Here is a 25197-nt window from a genome sequence, read left to right on the forward strand (position 1 = left end):
TGCCCATTTCCACGAATATAGATTATCTCGGTTTAACTTACTCTTCGTCTTTTTCTAGTTCTAAAGATTAGTTGAATTGAGATTAAAGTTAATCTACATTGGTGGAAATGGAATGGGCATAAGAGTTTCTTGTGGAGCTGCGCCGTCACGGGCTAAACGACTCTTTTGTTTGTTTCTACATTTCTCTTTTCGTATCTTCTATTTTCTAATACCTGTTTTTTCCATATTGCAGCACACACTTTGTAGAAATGTAGGTCACTTGAGCTAAGGGTGTAATCTTTCAAGATAATAGATTCACTCGAATACAAATTTTTAGGAAGCTAAGAATGTTTTAGGCGCAGTGATACCAAAGACCAAAAACACTGACAAAATCGCGCAAGATTTTTTATTTAAAAGCTTAAAATAGAATTCAATATGATGTTCTGTGTGACAATACAAAAAGGTATCATCCTGCTCTCTTGCTATTGTGTATTAGATTATAATTTTATGCCTGTGGGGGAGAATTTAGTGCGTGTCGCGACCACGTAGCTCCTGGAATACAGTCTGTACTCAGACACGCAACACATTTATTTACAATTCGTCATGCGCGTTGTTATCTGAGTGAGTGTGCTCTTCCTCATCTGCGTCTTCATCGTCCTCATCATTCTTATTATCTTCGTTTTCCTCGGCTTCTAAATCTCGCCGTTTCTTTTCCTCCTCATTCTGTATTTCTTTCATTCTTTTCTCACCTTCCAAAGTAGATTTCCAGACATCTTCTCCAAATTTGCACACGACTTTCGGATCGTCGGTGATCAAAACGTTATCGAAAATGGTATCAGATTTAACTTGCCACAGATCAAAACCGCAGATCTCATCACGTTTGTACAATTCAGGGTCGGGCGTGTTTTTCAGGGTTATTAATCTCGGGATGGATCCACAGTCTCTCGTAGTTGAGATTCTCAATTTGTTTTGGTTTCCATTCATCAGGAATGTGCCTCGAACTTGTCCCAATCTTCAGGCTTCTTATCATTGGGATCGTCGATGCTGGATTTGTCATCCCAGTTAGCGGGTTTGGTTTGAGATGAATCCTTAATCTTTTTCGGAAGGAGGAAGTTTCTGCTTCTAATTCGCTTTCTTCGTTATCAATAAGTATCTGGTAAATGTTAGATTTGACTATCAGTGTTCAAATGCGTGTAAATGTCATCTTTGCGACGAATATCTTTGTTGATTAGAAGATTCTTTCATTTAAATAGCTAAAGATAATATGAATCTTTTGACACACACACACACACACACACACACACACACACACACACACACACACACACACACACACACACACACACACATCCGGTCCAAATAATACATAATCTGATAAGGGGGTTTCCACCATGCATATCTTTCTGATCGAGAGAACAGTCAAATATATTATACTTTAACACATCCACCTCCGCAATCAATGTTCTGTTCATGCTTTACTCTATATATACTTAATATATATTTACTAGTAAATTAAATAACAAGGGTTTTATTCTTATTATCAAATGGAGTAAATTTCTTACTGAGAACGTAAAACCTTGCGACGTCTGGATCCCTTTATCATTTTCTTGATCGTTTCAGAACTTTCCATAGCTTAAAACCAACTTTCCGAATTCCTTACCAGATTCCTTCAGAATTCCTTGCTCAGAATAAACTCAATTCTTTTCCCAGGAATTAAACTTCTCGAGATACCCCTCCGTCCGCGTCGTGGACACAACGCAATTGCCAAGAGTAACGTGCAGGTGGCTCGCATTTTTGGAGCCGACAAGACGACGTGAGTCCGAGATAATCGACGAAGGAAAAGGCACCTGTCGCCACGATAAACTGGCCGATAAAAGTTTTTGTTTGACTAGGGATCTAAGTCGCCAATTAATAGTATTAAAAATAAACTTGATGGGATAGTCATTGTCTAAAAACGTTTTGATAATAAAATTCAAGTTCTCATGATATTTGGGGTGAGATAATAAAAATCTCTCTCCACAATGCTCATCAAAACACTCTTCTTTTGAAACAGAGAGTGGAGAGATAAAAAGTTAAGATAGCGGCCTAAAAAGGTTGGCTTGTGAAAAACATTAAACTGCAATTTACAATTTGCATTAATAAACCAAACTTCTCCAATGCTTCTCTCTGAAGCATTTTTCTCTCTGAAGATCTTTCATTAGTAAATCAGCAATGATGGGAGACAACAAAGAACCCATAGGAATCCCAAACGTCTTTTTTTGTCAAAGATTTTGTCAAAAGTGAAATACGCAGACTCTGGAACTTACTTTAAAGCTTTCAAAAATTTATTCTTAGGAACGTTATAGTTCCGCGAGATAGAATGGCGCGAGGTAGAATGCGTGATAATTGTGAAAGATATTTGGGGAAAAGATTTGGAGAATTAGATCATCGGAAATGCTTAATATCAAGGTACAAGAGAATGGTTCAAATACAAAATGACACTGAATTTTTACACCATGCTTATTTAAATATTCTTAACAAGTTTTGAAATTTCACATTACATTTACACTAACAGGTTTTTTAGAAATAAAGTATAGTTTATCTTCAATATTAATTTATCGATAAACTTTTAATTGTTGACTTGTCAAAAATATAGTACATCATTATTAATTTTTCAGTCTATTAGATTTCAATCTATGTGATTTCAAAACTTGTGTATTTTAATCATGGACCATTTTAGATCGGACTCTGAAACAAGGACAATTTTGGGAAACTGTTATCAAAGAAATAATTAACATTAATCCTAAGCTGCAAAAGACCGCAATGCAGAATAGTAATAAGATGGCTTGTGTAAAACGTATTTATAAGAATATTAAAGACCACAATAATAAATCTGGAAATAATAGAAAAAATATTTATATTATCTTTATGAAGGGCGTCTTATATATCATCTTTTCGTCTTGTTGAAAAGACAACCTAAAAACAATCATATTTTCGTCATCTTTTAGATATCTTTTCGTTATCCTTTAGTATTTTGTGCGTCTTGAATTTTATAGGTAAAGTTATAAGTCCGCTTCTTGAAAGTATTATCTTTATGATATTTTCTAAAATGACAATAAATGAATTTCTCATAAAAGGTATCATAATTATGTCTAGTTTTTGAACTGTATTAAATAATAGCGGCGCATTCGCATTTGCATGGCTCAAAAACTATACAACATAATATCTTTTATAAGAGAACAAATTAATATCATTAAGCATAACATATCGTAAAGATAAGTATTTCAAAAAATCTGAAATGAGATAACTTAAAAAGTTCTCCTAGTAGATAAAAGTGTGTTCTCATAATAGATCGAAATTCTCTAGTAGATACCTCTGATAAATGATTATTATGAAATATCATTTGGACATCATTATCAATTAAATGTTCTCCTGAAAAAGTTCTCATAAAGTTATCATTATGACAAGCATATATTTATACTGTCTGGGGCAGTATTGGATGATAACTTGGGTCCAGTACTGGTAGATGGTACTGGTCTATCATTTTAGTCAGTTATTTATCAGTGATGGTCCAGTACTGGTTGACAGAACCTTGGTCGTCAATTAAAAGTCGTAGCGTTGACTAAGCGTTGATTTTGTTGTAACTTTTGACGACCCTATAGGTTACGTATATTATAGATTTCTCTATTATCTTCGTAAGCAGGGAATAGAAAGTTACTTTTTAAAAGTAACAAATTATAGTTATTAAGGAAAAAATAACAAGTTACTGTTAGTAAAAAAAATTACTAACTACCGATTTTTAAAACTCGTTACAGTTACCGTTACTTGAAAAAGAAATTTTTCGTTATTTTTCCGTTACTTCTTTAGAATCAATCTAAAAAATGTACTTTTGCAATATTTTTAATGTTAACAAAAGCAATATACAATAATAACATTAGCTTTATATATTTTTTAATTTTTCTTTAAAAACATAATTTCATAATTCTGAAATTATCACGTTTTGGAACATTTTTCGGCAAAATTTCAACATTTTAGAAATATTTCAGCAAAAATTTCAGAGAAATTTCAACAAAATTTGAAAGAAATTTTAGAGTAATTTCAGTTCAGTTTCAACGATTTTTCAGTATGTTAGTTAAAAAATTCACTTTTAATGAAAATTTAACAAATTTTTAGCAATTTCGCTTAAATGTTCCAAAACGTGGAATAATTCCAGCGAAATTTTTTCAGCTATTTAAAAAAGTTCTTATAGCAAGAATACTTGATGTCATTCCCTTCAAGAACTGATTAAATCATTTGATATGTATTATGTATTTAGAGTAGATTTGAATCTGAGGGGGGAGGGGGATGGCACAAAGAGCAGCATATAACTCTCTATGCCACGATCAGCAACACAAATGTTCACATTGATGTAATCCTTTTAGAAGACGACGCAATCAATACTTACAAACGTCGTTTAATGAGTAACAAAGATAGAATATATATCTCCTGAAAGAAAAGCAGCCAATATAACTCAATTCAAGTAAACAGGCTTGAAATATTAAAATTCAACATGTACAAAGAATAATGTTACTTGTAACCCTGCGTACATCAAATTAGAAGATATTATTCGTTAAAATTAATTCTATCGACATTATCTAAGATTTAATGTACATTATAGGTGGGAAAAATAATTAAAATCTAAAAAAAATTAATTGTTTAATATGAATTTATATTTATTAAAGTGCGCATGAATTAAATTTAAACAAAACATTTTTTTAACATGGTTTTAATAAGCGAGTCTGAAGGGGTTAAAAAACAGAACGTAGGAAATGGTTAAGCTGAATTTCATGCGTTTCATCTTAATTACATGATTTAACTCGGGACGGAGGATTTATCAGGAGAGCGAGAGGGAGATCCACGGGAAATCGTGGATCACGCGAGTTTGGCGACAGAAGGGAAACAAATGGGAACAACGGTGATCAAGCCGCGGCCGCGGATATTTTTCAGCTGCCTCATGACCGGGTGCGCGATTTGTTGACCAAATGCTGGGACTTACGGACGCCAATGTTGCTGATATAGCGGGGTATTGTTAACCCGGCACAATGACCATGTTTAGTAACATCGACCGACCGGTCGTGTTCGATTGTTCATACCACTCTCTCCCCCTCCCGCCGCGGCTGCGGTCGCTATTGCGCTATTGTCGACAAGTTGGTCCGCCGAGAACGATTGACTTTTTAAATCGATATATCCATTATAGATATTTTCTAATTTGACCTCTCTGTAATACATAATGTGTGATCAGACGTCCTGCTTTCGAAGCAATTGTATCACCTTTCCGAGAAAAACATAATAAAATATAAAAAAACAATTGTATTTTTAATCCTCAATTATAGCCAGTGACGGCGACTAAGCATTTTGCCGCTCCTACCAACATCTAGTCGCTCTCAGGTGCCTTCATTAACTTATAAATTTGATAAAAGAAAAAAGGTACAAAAACTGATTTATACCCCCCGCATTAGCTGGTAAAAATATTCAATAATCCTTAATAAGTAATATAAATATAATAAACATTATAAGATTTTCAAGCACGACCGTATCAAGAGACATTGGTAATGTCTCGGCACTAAGTCACGTATGTGAATACATCAAATACGATAAAGAAAGCTATGATCGGTCAAAATTAGATATTTCAAATAATACATTATACATTCTTTTATTAAATCAATTTATTCCAGATATAATTGCGCACCGAACTTTCGGACTTTCAATACAATCATTCTGAAATGCTAATAATCCCCTCTAAATTAGAGTAGAAAGAAAAAAAGAAAAAAAGTAAGGAACTTATTGCGAAATTTATTCGCAATAAATCTCTTACGTCGTAAAAATGACGTGGATTTGTCACAAGTACATAACGTCATAAATCGATGTAAAAAATACGTCTTTTTTTCGTGTTATTGACGGTAACAAGGTGTCATCCATTTGGCGTCATCGTTAATTAGTTATTCTTATGACAAATCTATACAGTTCCTCAAACGAAAATTACAAAAATGAACAAATTTAGGTGTTGAAGTTATAAATATTCTAGTAAATTCAATTACTTTTGTAATTTCTACCTTATTTTAAGAACCATAATAAATTCCTTGACGTCTAAACATCGTAAAAATGAAATAACGTGAATTCTTATATTTCTTATCACTCACACAACGTCATAAAGTGACATCAAAAATACATCATTATTTTCGTATTATTAACGGAATAAATGTATGACGTTATTAATTGATCACATAATAATGTTACTAATACGTCGACAATTGGCCATTTATTCGACGTCATTAAGTATGACATTGTAAAGATGTCATAAATAAATGACATCATTAATCAAAAAGATGACGCCATTATTACATCTTAAATAGGTCACATGGCGCCAATAATTTAAAATGATTAATTATCGACATCAAAATAACGACAACTTGCTACTTAGGATTTCTTGAAAAAAACCTTACAAGAAACATGTATCCATTACCTACACTTATTGAGAAACAAAAAGTTAATCAAAATTTAACCCTGGCTGAGGTACGTGATACTTTTCGCAATAAATTCTTTGCGGTGTTTTATTTCTCAAATACTTATATTAGTATCATTATTAAATTGACGATTAATGTAATTTATATTGTGTGTAAGAGTTAATGTTATTTCTAGCTTCAATTTATATACGATTGAGTTTCAAGTCCAATAAACTGAATCAACGCGGAGTTTATAAAATTGAAAAATGTATTTGCAAATTAGATAATATAAACATTATCAAGTACCAAGATCTGCTTTAAATCCAAAACAGAAATTTTTCTCTTATTTGATCAAAATTTGTTCCAGTGTGTTATTTTTGTGCAAATATGAGTTCTTTACAATTTCATAACTTTTCCGTATTGCGAGAGGAATCTAAAACCGGTTTATATGGAAGTCTGCGTAATTTAGCGTGCTCTTTCGAAAGACCCAGTTACACTTTCACGAAGAGTTGCTTTTCAACAGCAACAAAATCTCAAATGTGTTTGCATCGATCTCTCGGCGCTCTCGAGCGAGTAGTTATCAAAAGGCGATAAATCGTAGGGAGCAAAGAGCCTTTATCCTATATATATGTTGGAGAACAGCCGGGAGAAACGCGAGAAGGAGTCCCTGTTTTGATTGGGTAATGTCAAAGCAAACTGACCCTCTCGACCCGAACTGATCTCTCTCTCTCCTTATTTTTCTCTTTCTTTCTACCTTAGTCCCGTATTTGGGCTCATCCCCCCAGGTCGGCTTTACTGCCATTTTATAGTCGTTTGTCGCGGCGAGGCGAGACAGGGGCGATTACCACGCAGTCACGTTCCTTGCGGGGACGTATAGCCGTGACTGGAAGCTCCTCGTCTCGCATACAGAACGTTAAGGCAGTTATTCCTCTTCGCATAAGGTCTGTTCTTTTTAGCTAAAGTTCTTTCACGATTCAGCTTTCTTTCTTTTCTCTCCACGGTGGAGAGAAAAAGAGAAAAGATGAACGTGCAAATTCAACTGAAAAGAATAAGTCTTTAATAGAACCAACAAAACATCTAGACAAGGAGATCCGGATAGCACAGAGAATTCAAAATTAATTCAGTCGTATATCATAATTTTGAATTCATTTTTCAGATTCAAAAATTCTTTTTCTGAAAAGTTCTAAAAAGAATTCTTTTTGCATCTGAAAATGAATTCAGAATTGATGATATGACTAAATTCTCCTTGACTCTCTGTACTATCTGGAAAAACTTTAGAGCGAGTTGGAAGTAAGGAAAATTAGGAAAAGCCATAAATGCAAAAATTTGGAGGAAAACGACTTAGAAAATACAAGCAAGTGAAAACTAGACAATATTTTTCTAGCAGATTATATATGTTTAAAATGTATTATTTTTGCGCATATAGGTGAGATTTTCATAGTTTGATAATTTTTAAATTTTATTTATACAACTGCTGGTCAAAAATTTGAAAATATTAATTGAAAATATCTATTGTATAATGTAATAAAATCGAACTTATCCATCATAATTTAATATATCTTTTTATTACTTTACACATTATTTCACTCATTATTATATAATGAATTGAAAAACAATATAAAATATTTTTATAAAACTTTTAGTTTTATAAAAAATATTTTTAGTTCTTTATGAAAAAAAAAACTATCAGAAAAAAAGAATATCAGATATTTTTTTCATCAAAATATCACGACTACTAAATTTTGCGCTTTTACTACATATGTGTGTGTGTGTGTGTGTGTGTGTGTGTGTGTGTGTGTGTGTGTGTGTGTTTGTGTTTGTTGACAAAGCCCACTTCTCAAATTTTGATGTTTTTTCACCACGCGTAACGTTGCAGCTATCATATATAATAAGAGATCCAGCCCAAGAAACACACAAAAGTAAAAAAAATAAATTTAGATGACTTTATTTTAATTCTTAATATTAATAAATAGTTTAATTGTAACCAAAAATCATTATTTTAACTTTCATAACATCAAAATAAAGTCATTTTAATTTTCTCTTAACTTAATTGGTATGTTTCTTGGGAGACAATCAAGAGAAAAGACTGTCGGAAATTTTGGTTTACAATCTCTTAATTTCATGCGTTTGTTTATACGATAGATCGAATGGTTGAAACGAGAGCAAAGATTCTATGAATTCTTCGAGTATAGGTCTCTCAATGATTAATTGAAAATAGACGAATCAGAATTCTCTGATTAAATCTATTAGAATTCCAATTGAGATAACCGGAATTCTGATTGATTTATAATTAGATTAATTCTTTTGGTTAGTCCATTTTCAAGACAATTTTCTCAGCGTAAGTTGGACCATCATGGGATATTGTAGGATATTGTCGTCTCGGTGAGGGGACCTCATAAATTATTTGGAGCTAGACTGTGACTCCCGTCTCGAGCGACGGCTTCATATTTTAGCGTTGCCACGAGGCGTAAATGTTTACATTAAAGGCGACCCGCCGTCGCACAATATTGCCTTATCCTTTACCCCGCCGCGACGGACGTTGCTTGCACGCGCGAGCTCTTCGTCGCAGTCCACCGCTCGTAAAAATCCTTGCCTTCTCCCTTGTCCCTTCCCTCCCACGTCGAGCGATAGATTGGGCCAAACGAACATAAGGCTCCCTTCACGAATAAGTCAATCGGGACAGGACCGCTGTCGAACAGAAGCACGTTCGTCGATTCGATTCAAGTCTAAAGCGAGACTGATTCAGTGGAACTCATTTCTAATAGACCAAATAGACGGGTCTGATAATTCCTTATACATCCAATTAATTTAATTAGTAATTAACTTATCAAATAATTCTTATATATTATTCTATTAACTTTTATATAAATTGTTTATTTCTTGCTGTTTAACATACATACGGAGAAAGAGATTAGAATTAGGTATGACAAATTATATAAAATAGATAAAAATTTTACTGCAATTTTCGAAATTTTTGAATTAATTTTTTCAATTATATATATATAAACAATCAGAATCCCGTCAAAATTATATCTGTAATGATCAGATTTTTTTGTCTAACAAATTTATTATTTATTTCTATTTGCTGTTCCTGCACTAGACTATACTAGAACTCTCTTTCTCACTTCCGACAAATATCAAATATATTATATCTACCTTTCTTACTTTGAGTTCTAAAATAAATAAACCATTTACTCCCAAAAAATCGTTTAGAAAGTGCAGTAACCGATCAATCAACGTTCTAATGACTGAAAACGATTTAATTCGATTTCTCATATTATTCTCCGGAAAAACATTATATACACTGGATTTTTTTATGTAATCATAGTTATAAACAATTTTTTGTTAAAAAAATCTAAATTTCGAATAAAAATTCCGAAATAATTCTGTAAGCTTAATTGGGCATTTCAAAATGGACGTGTTTTGTCTCAGAGACTTTTATTTAAATCAATATTTTTTTAGATAAAAAATATCTAAACTTGAAAAAATGACTACCTTCACGATTTTTTTTCTCAGAAAATAATCATCCAATCAGAATGAAAAAATAAAAATATTTGACCAGTCTTAAACTATAATAAGAATTATTTTATTTTAATCTATACAGTTAGTTATTGACAGTGAAAACTTTATTATAATAAAGGCGCGTTCGCGGCGTTTTATAAAGTTCTTATTGTATCAATAACAGTACAGATCAAAATAAAATAAAATTCTTGTTATAGTTATTGTTTAAGACTGACCGAATATTTTCGTTTTTTATTCACACTAATTAGATGACTAGTTTCTGAGAAAAAAAATCATGAATGTAGTCATTTTTCAAGTTTAGATATTTTTTATCTAAAAAATATTGATTTAAATAAAAAAATCTCGAAGACAAAGTGTCTATTTTGATTCAATTATCCTTATAAAATTTTTTCGAAATTTTTATTCAAAGTTTAGATTTTTTAAACAAAAAATTGTTTATGACTATTCAACGACCACATAAAAAAATTAAGTATGTATACAGATTTTTTCGGCAGAATAATATGAGGAATCGAGAATTATATCATTTTCAGCCACTAGAACGTTAATTGGTCGGTTAGAGAACTCAAAATAGGGGTAAACCGTTCGCCTAAAAGTGTACACTAGTTCAACCACAGAAAATAGACCTACATTCGAAAGTATAGAGATAAATTTGGGACGAACTTCTCTGGTGAAAATTTTTCTCATAATTTTTATACGAATTGAAATATTTTTCAGAAATACTCAGAAATATTCAACAAATTTACATCTTCTCTCAGAATTTTTCTGAGAGACTACATACAAGTAAATACATACAAGAAAATACAAGTAAATTCTGAAATATTCTGAAATTTCTCATTCCACAATTTTTATAAAATATTTTTAATTTTTTTTAGATTTTATAATATTTCATCAGAAATTATACTTATAAAAAGTCTTAAAAATTTTACGATATTTCATAATTATGAAAAATTCTGAGAAAAGATGTAGATTTTCTGAGAAGTATTCCAATTCGTATAAAAATATGAGAAAGTTATAAAATTATATAGAAATTCTAAAAAAAATTATATAGAAAATCCGAAAAATTATATGAAAAATTCTGAGAAAAATTATCACGTTATTTTTTAAAAAATATTGCATACGAAAATACTAAAAAAAAAATCAATCATATATATAACGTATATTATTTGTAATATTGTGAAAGTTACTTATAATTTTTATTATAGAAATTTTGAATACAATAAGTTTGCGTATTTCATTTTTTATACTGATATTTTATTATTTGGTCAAATTTTGTATTACTTTTATACTTATTTTCTTTAACAAACACATATAAGATAACTTAAAAAGTAATTTATGAGTAACTTTCCACAACTTTGCGTATACTAGTATTTTTCGTATACCAGTATTTTTATACGGTTCCATATTTTAAGAATACAATCCCTGGACTATTGAACCAGGTTAATGGACAAGGAGTGAACATCAGTCAGTTCAGCAGTCAATTAATCATCTAGTGCCATCTAATTATTTAAATTCAAACCACGCCAAGCGCATTTAACGATGGAGTGACATCTTTCAGCCGTCACAAGTACTTGATAATCTTCTATCATCACATGCATGCTTCCTAAATCCTAACCTATTAGCTTTTTTATAATTTGAATCTCATCTCAATAACTTTGAGAAGAATTAATTATTAAGAAACTATTAAAGAGAAAAGTTCGCTTTGTGTTAACAGCGTTTAAATGAACGTGTGCAGACATGTTAACAACAAAAGTTTTTTTCAGAAAAACAAAGGGAGGAAATATATTTAAGGTATGTAGAGGTGTTGTGATTTATCCTTTTGAAAACTTTTTTTTAAGAAATTTTTTGAGTATATTTTAATTCTAAATATAATTAAATTTGCTCAGAATTATAAACTCACATATATCATATTTTATTCGAAAACTTTATTAATGAAAATAATAATTTTTCATTTGTATCAGACTGTCAGAGAACACTATCTCAGAGATGATATTTCCTGCGGCTCTAAAACATGTATGAAGTGCAAAGCGAGGCCTCGGGATATGATATTGGATATGGAAGACGATGGTGCTAAGTCTTCTTTAATTCCAAGTCCATATTTTCTTGTACTTGATACAAATATAATTCTGGATCAAGTAAGTAGTTATAGCAAATACACATCATAATATGGCATCATATTAGGCATCATTTTATATGAATTTTCTATCAGATTGTCTGATTTGATTTCTAATTATAGATAGACATACTGGAGGAAAATGTTATTACCAATGTGATCATCTTGCAAACAGTATTAGAAGAGATTCGGCATAAAAGTGCGACTGTATATAAAAAATTAAAGCATATTATAGGGAATGCAACAAGAAAATTTTTTTTATTCATCAATGAACATCATCGGTATATGTACAATAATTTACACAGAGGAGGAAGATTATGTATTTGATTATATTTTACCCTTAAAATTTTGTTTGCAACATATTTTTGATATATTAAATTTGGATGTACAAATCTAAATATATTTAAATAGATTATGCTATATATATGTGTGTATTGTATAATAACTATTTTATAAAATGTTATATATTTTCAGGGAAACTTATATTGAAAGAGAACCGGGTGAAAAGACAAATGATCGTAATGACAGAGCAATACGAGTTGCAGCTAAATGGTACAATACCCATTTGAATTCCGATGATAACAACATAAATATTGTTTTGTTAACAGATGATGTAGAAAATAAAACACGTGCAGTTGAAGAAGGACTATTTGTTGTATCGAGTAAGATATATTTGTTTTTATTCTATTAAATTATATTATTTTGATATAAATGTGATATTTAGAATAATGTATACATCTTTTTCATAGTGGAAAATTATGTCGCGTCGTTGGAAAATGCAAGTTTTCTGCTGGATAAATTATCTAAACGTTCTTACTCTTCGGATATTCAAGGCCCAGAATTATTTCCCTGCCATCTGTCACCCACGGAAGTGCACAATGGCATATCGTCTGGAAAATTGTTGCAAGGAACATTTTTGGCATCAAGAGAAAATTTTCTCGAGGGAAATGTAAATGTCGAAGGCAGAGAAAAACCTGTAAGATATATAATTGTGAATATTTAAATACATCAATATTGTCGATCTTAAAAAGAAAATTATTGAATGCCTATTTAGAAAGTAATAATGAATAATCAAATCGCTCAAGACACACACATCATAATTCTTTTTTAAATCTTTTAAAAGCATCATTTTGAGTATCATAAATATAAAACAAAAATTTCAAAACTATATTTTTATCTTAAGACTTTCAAAACTTTCTCATATATTAAGCATTATAATTAATTTTTCATTAAATTTGACAATGTATATGTAACAATTATTTAGAAGTATTATTTCTATTGTTTTATTTTTATTGTCTTAGATATTTGTGCAAGGACGAGCTCATCTCAACAGAGCAGTCGATGGTGATATAGTCGCGGTTGAAATGCTGCCAGATGATAAGTGGTCATCACCCAGTGAAATTGTTTTGGAAGATGAAAAAAGTACAGATGCTGGCGACGACGCAGAAGATGAAGAGAAAGCACTCCGCAAACAGAGTTCGTCAAAAATGCAAGAGAAAATACCAACGGGCAAAATTGTCGGTATTATCAGAAGAAAATGGAGACAATATTGTGGAATACTGCAGCCAAGTGCAATTAAAACGGTAAAAATCTTTTATGTTATGACATTATAATAATCTTTTTATCTGTTCTGTATTATTTTTATCTGTTGTCATAGAACGTAAGGCACTTGTTTGTGCCGGCTGAGAGAAAAATTCCAAAAATAAGAATTGAGACTAGACAGGCCGAGATACTGAGTAAGCAGAGAATTATTGTCGCACTAGATTCATGGCCACGAAATTCGAGATACCCGCTTGGTCACTTTGTACGAGCACTTGGTAATATAGGGGATAAAGAGACGGAGAATGAAGTATTACTTTTAGAGCACGATGTTCCACACAGCCGTTTCTCTGATGCTGTTCTTAGCTTTCTTCCAAAGCTGCCATGGATCATTACGGAAGCGGTACGTATATTTTAAAAATTCGTTATTAACTAGTTATCTCGATTATTAATTCCATAAAATTCATAATACGAGTATGAATAATTAGATAAGTAATATATAATTTTTGTAGGATGTTGCGCAAAGGGAAGATCTTCGATATTTAGACATCTGCTCTGTGGATCCGCCAGGCTGTACTGACATTGATGATGCGTTACATTGTAAAAGTTTACCAAACGGTAATTTCGATGTTGGTGTGCATATCGCAGATGTATCTCACTTTATAAGGCCTGGGACTGCACTGGACAAAGAAGCAGCGTTACGCGCTACTACTGTATACCTTGTCGATAAACGAATCGACATGGTTCCAGGTGAAATAGCAGCACTTCATTTTAAATATAGGTAGTCATAACATAAATTATATAATATAAAATTTTTTTATTTCAGAATTACTTAGCTCGAATCTCTGTTCTTTGCGGGGTAAGGAAGAACGATTTGCATTTTCCTGTATATGGGAAATTGACCCTGACGCAAGTATAATTAATACGAGATTTTGCAAATCTATAATTTGCTCGCGTCAAGCAATGACATATGAAGAAGCTCAATTGAAAATTGACGATGCTACTCAGCAAGATGCTATCGCGAAATCATTGAGAGGATTAAATCAGTTGGCAAAGAAATTAAAAAAGAAACGTCTAGAAAATGGGTATGATTGTTCATGATTCAGATATAATATCTGTATTAAATTATTCCAAGTTATACCGGTTTATTTTTCACAATAACTAATTTTTTTATGTCAAATTTAATGTAAAATAATTTATTTGCAGTGCTTTAACTTTAGCATCACCGGAGATACGTTTCCAAGTAGATAGCGAAACGCACGATCCTATTGATGTAGAAGCAAAAAAGTTGCGAGACACTAATTCTATGGTAGAGGAATTTATGCTGCTTGCAAACATTAGTGTTGCTGAAAAAATATTAGCAGAATTTCCAGAATGTGCTATGCTGAGAAGACACCCTGAACCACCACAAAGTAATTTTGAACCATTGATTAAAGCTGCTAAAAATCAGGTATTATTCTTTAGTATAGAACTTTATATAATTCCAAATTTAATTAGATAATTAATATCTAAAAATTTAAAAACTATAGAAAGTAATGATTTCTTTCGATTTTTATTTTGGAGATTAAATCTAATATATATTACCAGTGTTATCAGTTATGTTATGTATTTATTATTTAATAGAGTTATAAAATATACATATATATTTTTAATTAATTTTAAAGAGATTTATTATTAATACAAGTACCGGTAAGGAATTTGCCCGATCATTGGAAGAAACACAAAAGGAATCAAATCCTTATTTCAACACAATGTTAAAAATATTAGCTACACGGTGTATGTTGCAAGCGGTATATTTTATCAGTGGAATGCATCAGCCGGAAGAATTTAAGCATTATGGATTGGCGTGTCCAATTTACACGCATTTTACATCTCCTATTCGAAGGCAAGTAATTTGAAAACCATTAAGAGACATAATTATTGAATTAATTCACGGTTTTTTATATGTATCTTACAGATATGCAGATATAATTGTGCATCGACTGTTAGCTGTATGTATAGGTGCTGATGCAACTTATCCAGAGTTATTGGATAAGAAGAAGAATCATTTGTTATGCCACAATCTGAATTATCGGAATAGAATGGCACAATATGCTGGCCGAGCATCAGTTGCACTTCACACACACGTTAGTTCGATTTATGATGAAGTTTCTTTTTGACAGTCTTTCTATCTTTAGATATAAAATATTATTTTTAACAATTGTTTTCTGTTTCATAGATATTCTTCCGTAATAAGATTCAGGATGAGGAAGGATATATTCTTTTTGTACGCAAAAATGCTTTGCAAGTGCTTATACCGAAGTATGGTTTGGAAGGCACTTTGTATCTAAATAATTCTGCTTCACCGTCTGTCACGTTCGTATATAATTCAGAGGATCAATCCCAAACTTGCGGGGATGTTGTATTTCGAGCATTTGATCCTGTTGTTATACAAATGAGTTTGGATAGTTCTAATGTACAACATGAAAAATTATTTTTTAAACTCGTAAAACCAGAGGTAAGGAGAGAGTGTGTGCGAGAACAAACAGAATATTCGTACATTTTTAACGTACTAATAATTTTTTATGTAATTACAGATTCCAAATTTTAGCATTCCTCCATTAAATACACCGAAATTAAATGACACCGAAGAAAATTCTACTAAGAAAACGTTGAAACGGAAGTCAGAAATTAAGGAAGAGTTATCTAATGTTCGTACTAAGAAAGCCGGAAAGAAAAAGAAGAAAAAGAATTGAGAAAAGTATATTTTTCAAATGTAAAATGAAATGCGAATTATATAATATACGCATTGATTTTTACAAAAATTTTGTATTTTTTTGCTACTTTTTAATTACATTATTCACAACTTATAAAAAGTCTTTATAACAAGACAAAAAATTCTCATAAATCGTTCTTAGACAATATTCCCACAGGAAACTTATATTACATAATTACACAGACACAAAAAAATGCCTGATAATTTCTCTCGTTGAATTATTACTAATTTATATTTCCTTTCTTATTCAATTAAATATACTTAAAAAGAGGATGTTAAAAGAGACCGATTTTTACCCACAAAGATGTAAGTAAAAAAAATAGCGGTTTTTTATAGATTTCGACTTCCTAAGTACGAATGTTAATAAAAAGTTCAGGATAGGGAACACCCTGAAAATTCAGCATGAATATGACATATTTAAACAAATTTCAATATTCTTGCTTACTTTTCAAGCTGTTCCCCAAGTGTCATAAACTTTAAGTTTTTAGTAATTTTATCATATTCAGGAGATCGAAATCTATAAAAAAATTTTTATTAAAAAGCTATTTCTTTTACTTACATCTTTGTGAACAAAAATCGGCTTCTTTTTAACGTCTTTCTTTTTCATTACATTGTGAAAAATTCAATGGTAAACAGCAGATTTAATTTCGTGCAATATAAGCAGCATTTGAAAACTAAAACGAAAAATAAATGATTAAAATAAAAATAATAAAAATAAAAAAAAATATCGTTCATTGGACTTAATTAACATAAATAAACCGTTAACATGCCTTTAATAATAAAAACGTTAAAAATGGAAAATAAAATATAATCAATGAGTATAATAAGATTCAATTGTATGTCACGCATTGAAAGGTGATGCATTTCTTATAAATACCGTAAAAACTTATCACATGGACCATCAAATCTTAGATCATATAATGTATAAAATCAATTTAACTTTAATTAAAGGCAGCTTCAAGTTTGCTGAAAAAATATTATACCGTTTATCAGGTAAAAAAAAGAATTTAATTTAAAAATACGTTTTAAATTCGACTAGCACGATAATAAATAATAAAAAAATTACTTAGTACCGATACAAATTAACGAATTGCTTTTTTTGTAATAATTCAGTGAGAGAATGCTTGAGCAATACGTTGAATAAATTTGTGGTGTTTCTGATTGCAACATAGTAGTTGACGATCCTCTGAAAAGAGTAAACAATATGTAATATAAACAAATCTAAGTTTAAGAACAGAAAAAGATTTAAGCATATACCCATTCAATGTTTTGATGAAATCTTGAGTAGGCCACAATCGTACGATTCCGTCTAAGCTTGCACTAGCGATATATTGGTTATCTAAACTCCAATCTACATTCATGATTGTATCTTTATGACCTTTCAGTTCAGTCAGTAAACCATTAGTTGCTAAATCCCATATATATATGGACTTATCGTCACCTGAATAACAGTTTTAAAGTTAAGTTTTAAAGAATAATTCATTAGATGTAATTTTGATAATTTATTTTATATCTTTTTCATAATTACCTGCAGCAGCCAGATATTTACCATCTGGACTAAAAACTAAAGTGTAAATAGTCGATTGTGCTCCAACATATACTCGCAATAGATTCCCATCATCTTTTGACCATAATCTTACAGTTTTATCAGCGGAACCAGTCGCTAAGTATCTTGCGTTTGGATGAAATTTTATGCACTGAAATAGAAGATGTGTAAATTAAATCATATCACAATACTATCCTAAAATAAACATAAGTTAATGACGGTTAAAAGACGTACATTGACATCTAAAAAATGACCTGCAAATATTCTCAAGGGAAATGTTCTATCCAATGACCACAATTTTGCAGTTCTGTCATGTGAGCCTGTGCCGATATATAAATTGAACACACTGGTATCCATGCACCATATAGGATAGCTATGACCGCTACAATGAGAAAAAGCATTATTAGAAATGTATATACAGAATGGTCTACTTAAATCGAACATCTTGAATACTTTGCTTATTTTTGATGATATAAAAAAATATTTCAAATGAAAAGTGCAACGGTTTCGAGAGGGACGTATTTTTCACATTGTTTTTTTTTCTAGATGGAGGCTCCAAAAAGAGATATGAAGAATCTCCACTTTTTTAAACGGAATTTGATTTTTTTTTTTTTTTTACATAATATGATTCCTCTAATTGTCCTGCATTAATTTTTTGGCAACTGTACCTTAATACTTTTATGCACAGAATAATGATATGAAATTGGTGTGGAGAAAACACAGTTACTATTTAAAAAAAATACGTAGTTGCACATTGTAAATTGCATAATTTTTTTAAGATCAACTGTGTATTTTCTGCATGTCAATTGATTCATTTTATTCTGTACATAAAAGTATTAGGGTATGATTGCCAAAAAATTTATAGTTCACGAGATATTTTATGTTCTATGTCAAAATGTATCAGAGTAAAATGTGAAATATCTCTAAACTATTTTTAATATCTCTATCTTAATACTTTTATGTGCAGAATAATTAGAAGAATCATATTATCTAAAAAAAATAAAAATCACATAATTCCATTTTAAAAAGTAGAAGTGACCTTTATATCTTTTTGACGCTTCTATCTAGAAAAAAAACAACATGACCAAAATACGTCTCCTTCGAAACCGTTCCACTTTCATTAGAAATATTTTTTTATATCATTAAAAATAAGTGAAATATTCAAGATGATTGATTTAAGTGAACCATCTTATATACAATATTTTATCTGTGCAATATTTTGTACAATTTATTCTTCTATTCAATCCTATTTTAGAAAAAGTTATGAATCTGCAGATAAAAAATATTCAATAAAATCAATACAGGGATCTTAATTTAAAAAAGATTTACTTTAAAACATACAAATTTATCTTTATTTGATTCTGTTAAAAATTTGTTGTATGAAATGGACTGCGAATATTTTTGATACTTAATTTTTCATGAATCATTAGCCTGCAGGAGAGAGAAAAGGATTTACTGAAGAAATAGCATTGCTTACCTATATATTGCTGTACATGAATAATTATTGAGTTTCCATGCTCTCATATCTTTGTCGCTCGATACAGAAAGAAGAATATCTACCTCTGGAATAAATCTTAAATCGTGTACTACATCCGTATGTCCTCTTAATATTATGGCCCCTGCTTCGCTTCTTCTGTTACCGTAAAATTATGTAATTGTTTAATAAGATATTGCACTCAAATTAAGAAAAAGATGTAACTCACACTGTGCTTTCTTGCTCGTTGAATTTATAAAATGGTGATATATCACAGGTAGACGGAACACACGTTTGCTTATCATTTTTCTTGACCAAGACTGTATCGCCTATAGCCCACAAACGTATTTCAGCTGTACTAAAACCTACAGCTAACTTATCCATTTTAGGTGCAATAAGACCGCAACTTGCACTGCAATAATGATGAAGATATAAAATATAAGTAATGGCAAGAATCATATAGAATAGATAATGATCTGTTACTTGCTTTTCTATAGCATTTTTCACTGTAAATAATCTTAATGCTTGATGAGAATTATGTTGTATCAATCGTATAGCTTCCTGTAATTCCCTCATTTCACGATCCACACCAGTACCAGATGGTTGTTCCACGTGACCATTAATACTTGTTTCATATCTTTGACTTTTCTCTTCAGGTACTTCTCCATCCATTTGAAGGCTGCCTGTTTTTCTAATTATTGTGATGTGTGTATTTATAATCTAAACAGAATAATAAAAAATTAAAGTTTATCGCTAAAAATAACTAGTTTTGAATTTAATAACAGAATGATTCAAATAATTTAAACAACAAAAGCAGTAGGCTTACGAGTCGAGCTAGATGTTTACTAATAAATTAACATAAATAATAGATACAATTTCAAATAGACGTTTTAACTCTTATCAGGTCATTCTCAATGTTAAATAATTTACAAAATTTCAATGATGCCGATCATAAAATTAAACAATGTAGATAATAAAAATAATATATTGTAATCAGTCCATATCATTCTTTGAAATAAATGGAGGTAGTTGTCTATCGTGTAATCTGAGTTTGCGCATCGTAAATGATTAATTTAAAATATGGTAAACTCAAGTGAAGATCACCAAACAGTGAAATAATTAAATTATGTAGATATAAATAAGTGATAAAAAGAAAAAAAAAAAGAAAACTCATTACCCAATCTTTAAAAATATCAGAAAAATGTTTGTGATCCCTTCTACATAGTTAAGTCAAATTATTTTTTGAAAAACAGGAGATATTTTTTTACATCTAGTTTGGCTCGTAACCCTATTGTTTTTATTGTTTAACTAATTTTATTTTTTATTAAACAAAATAAAAGCTCTTTAACATTTTGAGTATCACACGAATTATCGTAATCGATCTCTTGACACCACACTATTTTATCATTTTGTGCTGTTCATAATAAGTCTAAATGGGTATATATCTTACGAGTAAACATTTTTCAAAATATTTGTGAATGCTTGATCCGTGTATATATAGTAAGATACACGCGGCAGCATGGAAATAATAAAATATTCCTCCACCGCAAATGTAAATGTAAATACATATTTATCGTCATCATAAATTTATAAAAAATGTTTTTATAATATAATTTTAAATAAAATTTCACATTAAAATACATTTTCCAATAAATTATATTTTCTTACAAAGATAAATAAAAATCTTCAACTAATAGACTTTTTCTTTTCAGAATTCATAAACTATATAAAATCAATGAAAAATATTCTTGATTTATGTACAAGTGGTAGAAAACGTGTACGTATTCAAATTGGTACACGGAGTCCTAAACCCACTGTATATCTAATTAAAATATGTATAGCAGTCAAAATTAATTTAAATTATCTTTTTTAATTGATATAATTAAGGTGAAAAGATTAACCTTCTGCAGAATTTAGATATTAGTAAATAAGGATATATTAAAACCAATTAACTATATTACCTGCATTAATATTATGTGTCCATATTTGGTAAGATATTGTCTCAGGCAAATATGTGCCGATTCGGACAGATCTACTTTATACTTTCTAGTTCTGAACGCATTTACCAAAGGCCTCAGCTCAATGTCTTGCACCGAAAATACACTAGATAATTCCTCTAAAAAGTCTTTCTCTGTATCACTCATAAACTCATTCTGATGCGTCTTTAAGAATTGGATTGCAGCTTGGCGATTACCAGCATGTAACATCTCTAAATAAAGATGACAAAATATCGGATACAAAAGTCCTTGCAATTCTATTCGTAATTTTTCGTTGAATACGACGCTCATCCATTTCTTCAATCTAAAAGCAAGATTAAAACTTTAAGCATCTTCAATTCTCAAAATTAATTTGTTATATTATATACAAAAAAAATTCCCACATTAATCAACATTGGCCAGTTAGTTTAGAAATCTCAAATTTAAGTTATATAGAACTCTACTTAAAATTCTACTTTGAAAATGTTCGAACTAAAATTTTATAACAAATTTGATTGGACACACTAGCGTGCACTTATGTGTTTAAAGTCATTACAGTGATTTAATTTGAATGTAAAAGTAATACGCAAATATCTCGCATGATAAAATGATCAATACATATTTTACGAAAGAGCACAATAAAATGTATTAACAATTACGCAATTTAATAAATAATTTATATTAAACATACATTTTTAAGTATGTCGATTTGTGTACAACGACTTTAAATAGAACATAAGGGTCTTAATAGAAAATTTTTCTAATTTTCAAATATTATGATTTAAAAAAATTTTATATTTCACAATCTTATTTTTCATAATTTTGTTCTATTTACGTAGACTAATTATTATGTTTATGCTAAATTTATGCTAAGTTCAAGTATTGCAATTTTTTTATATAGTTAAAAATTAAAAAATTGTTTAAACTAAAAATAACAAAAAACTTAAATGAGTTCCAAGAATCCATATGTTCCTTTAGACACATTCTGCAATAAGTCATTAGTAATAAATCGAAAGTCAGAAGCTAGGAATTGACCAATCATAATCAAATGCGAAAAGAATATGATTGGCAATTTCTAGCTTCTGGTTTCTAATTTATCACTAATGACTTAGGCTGTGGTCAAAGTCTCGCTAAAAATTATTTGAAGCGTTTGATGGACCAATTAGAAGAAAGAAATTTTACAAACTGATCAATTAAAAACTGTTTCAAAGCGTTTGCAGCATCGCATTGACCGTACTCTTATTGTAAAATAAGTATTAGTCCGGATATATAATAAGTGTTTTAAGCCTTAAGCTATAAAAAATTGACCAATTATAATCGAATGGAAGAATAATGGACTATGATTCATTCATTTCTTATGACTTAAGGCTTAAAAACCTATTGTAGATCTAGACTTAAGCTGATACTGTGTTTATCATACAATAAATTTTTCACGCCTATCAATTGGTTATAAAATAGAGAGATTCAAGAACCTCTCTCTGGCCTGCAGCCAATCAACAGGCTTAAAAAGTATGATACATGAAATATTAACGTCATAAAAAATGTATTCCTGTTAGGGAATTGAGTTTCATAAATGAGCCCCATATAACCGTTGGTTAACTTAACCGATGGTTACATGGGACTCATTTAGATCCAGTTCTCATGGTTAATTCTTAATCGAGATTCAATTTGTTTCTCATTTCTTTCCAATTCTAGAATTGGAAAGAGACAATGAATAAGTTGAACCTTGGTTAAGAGTTAACCGTGAGTTGTGTGTGTGTGTGTAGACCTTAGGTCCAGTTTCACAACTCATAGTTAACTTTTAACCTCGATTTAATTTAAAATAAGTTAAACCTCGATTAACAGTTAATCATAAGCTGTGAAACTGGGCCTAAATAAGTTCTAATTGAGTTCGCTAGTAATCCTTATAACAGCCTTCCCTATAAAACAAAAACAAGCTATTGAATAAATAAACAAATTATAAAAATAGAAGACTGTTATAGCGAATTCAGTCACTTGCTCGACGTTCATTTTTAGTGTTAAAATATGTCACGTGATCAAAATTGACAAATATCAAGCATCAATTTTGATCATCTGACCTGTTTTGATATTAAAAATGAGCATCAAGCATTAGCATGAAAATGTATCTACATTAAATTAATGCTAAAGGTGACTATACATGAAATCAACAAAGTAAAATGTAAAAACATAAATATTTTTAAATAATTAATAACAATAATAATGTCATGTTCTTTAATAGAATATACATACATTATTTCATTGTCAAATTAATTATATTATGCCACTGCATTTAAATACTTTATATAAAGCAGTCTTTAGTATACTAATCCAGTATAGTGTAATTGACCGAATTCACCACTAAATAAACATAATGCATTTAATTTTTAATTCCTGAGAATTCTGGAAATCCGTTTCCTGAGAATTCAGAATCGCATGAAAGCTATATCAAACACACATTATATTCTGAATAAAAAATTGAAATATAAAATATTAGAATCTAGAATTAGTAGGATTAAACGCATTGCGTGATCAAGCAACAAAATGCCTTATCTCGCTAGAATAAACGGAGTAGTAAACACGTCGTATAGTTCGAACACGAGTTTAAGTTCTATAAAACCATACCGCTGATATGCCTGATCTGCCGCAGCGATGTCAATGGTGATGGCACTGAAAACGATCGAGTTGTCCTGCGAAGTGCCGCACTCCGCGGTCGCGTTCAATGTTGTCTGATCGCTGTTCTGACAGAACAACTGATCGCCCTTGCGATAATCGTGGGTCTGGAAAAACATGCAACAGCGGTGAAGGAGGTTATGGCAAACCACGCGCGGCGTGAAACTCCGATGAGAGACACCGCACCTGATAATGACGCCGTTTTAAGTAAGACTCGATCGTCGCGCTGATCACCTCGCTCTTCATCCGCTTCATCTTCATCGAAGCCCGACGGCGACGATGAATTCCACTGAATCTCGCGACGGTGCCCCGAACCGGGATCCGTGACAGTGTGACAATACGAATCACGGGGCACAAACAAGCACGCACACCCCACCTGGTGCTGGAACTGCTGGGGATCGCCCAAAAGGGGGAAGAAAGGAGAAAAATATAAAGCCTAATGTACAATTGAAAAGCACAAGCAATAGGAACAGTCAATAATATATTTGAACAGATTTCAACTTATCAGAAATCGTGTACATCAGAATACAGTTTCTGATAGGTTAAAATTTGTTATTCCCTGTTTCCGTTATTTGTAGATTTTAGTACTTGCAATGAATAACAGAAGACAGCTTATTTCTATCAATGTAGATTAATTTTAACCCTCGTGTTGACTGTGTCAAAAAAAGCATGCTATATTTTATATTCAGTAAAAGTTTCCTCAAAGAGAACGTTTTGGAATGCCATAAATATATTAGAAAAAAAAATAAAAAGTAAGTTAATTAAATCGAGATTAAAGCAACATTGACTACATTTACACAACATCCTTATAATGCAGGGTGCTTTTCATTTGATGACACGAGTCGACACAAGTGTCATTCTATTTTTGTCATTCTCTGAATGTCAACAAGGATAGAACGACGCTTGTGTCGATTTGTATCGACTTGTGTCATCAAATAGAAAGTACCCAATAGAAATCGTACCGTTTTAAAAGAAAATTAACCAATCACAATCAAATATGAGAAGAATAATCAATTATGATTGGTCAATTTTTTACGACTTAAGATCCTATAACCATTATAGTACGCGTGGTCTACAATAGCAGTAGCAGTAGTGGATGAGGTTGTAAGAGTAACAAATTGACCAATCATAGTTGAATGTGACAAGAATAATCGACTGTGGTCAA

The 25197-nt window shown here is 30.7% G+C and overlaps 2 protein-coding genes and 1 pseudogene across 2 annotated transcripts; 1 reads left to right on the plus strand and 2 right to left on the minus strand.

Moving 5' to 3' along the window:
• The window catches only part of LOC108749816, a 1791-nt pseudogene extending 755 nt beyond the window's left edge, over window positions 1-1036 (minus strand).
• A 10520-nt stretch (window positions 1037-11556) lies between these two features.
• On the plus strand, window positions 11557-16346 carry LOC108750028 (exosome complex exonuclease RRP44). The gene is made up of 14 exons (XM_018489205.1): window positions 11557-11750; window positions 11921-12094; window positions 12196-12353; window positions 12547-12734; window positions 12822-13048; window positions 13374-13655; window positions 13730-14014; window positions 14124-14361; window positions 14438-14696; window positions 14818-15061; window positions 15276-15496; window positions 15569-15737; window positions 15830-16108; window positions 16188-16346. The coding sequence occupies exons 1-14, from the start codon at window positions 11697-11699 to the stop codon at window positions 16344-16346; spliced, it is 2937 nt and encodes a 978-aa protein (XP_018344707.1). The 5' UTR covers window positions 11557-11696.
• A 1082-nt stretch (window positions 16347-17428) lies between these two features.
• On the minus strand, window positions 17429-24406 carry LOC108749903 (TAF5-like RNA polymerase II p300/CBP-associated factor-associated factor 65 kDa subunit 5L). The gene is made up of 10 exons (XM_018488926.1): window positions 24219-24406; window positions 23985-24139; window positions 21348-21687; window positions 19874-20106; window positions 19616-19798; window positions 19390-19545; window positions 18147-18294; window positions 17895-18063; window positions 17624-17807; window positions 17429-17552 (listed from the first exon to the last, which is right to left on the minus strand). The coding sequence occupies exons 1-10, from the start codon at window positions 24291-24293 to the stop codon at window positions 17429-17431; spliced, it is 1767 nt and encodes a 588-aa protein (XP_018344428.1). The 5' UTR covers window positions 24294-24406.
• Between the last annotated feature and the right edge of the window lie 791 nt (window positions 24407-25197).

This window comes from Trachymyrmex septentrionalis, unplaced genomic scaffold, assembly GCF_001594115.1.
Source record: "Trachymyrmex septentrionalis isolate Tsep2-gDNA-1 unplaced genomic scaffold, Tsep1.0 scaffold32, whole genome shotgun sequence".
Lineage (NCBI taxonomy): Eukaryota > Metazoa > Arthropoda > Insecta > Hymenoptera > Formicidae > Trachymyrmex > Trachymyrmex septentrionalis.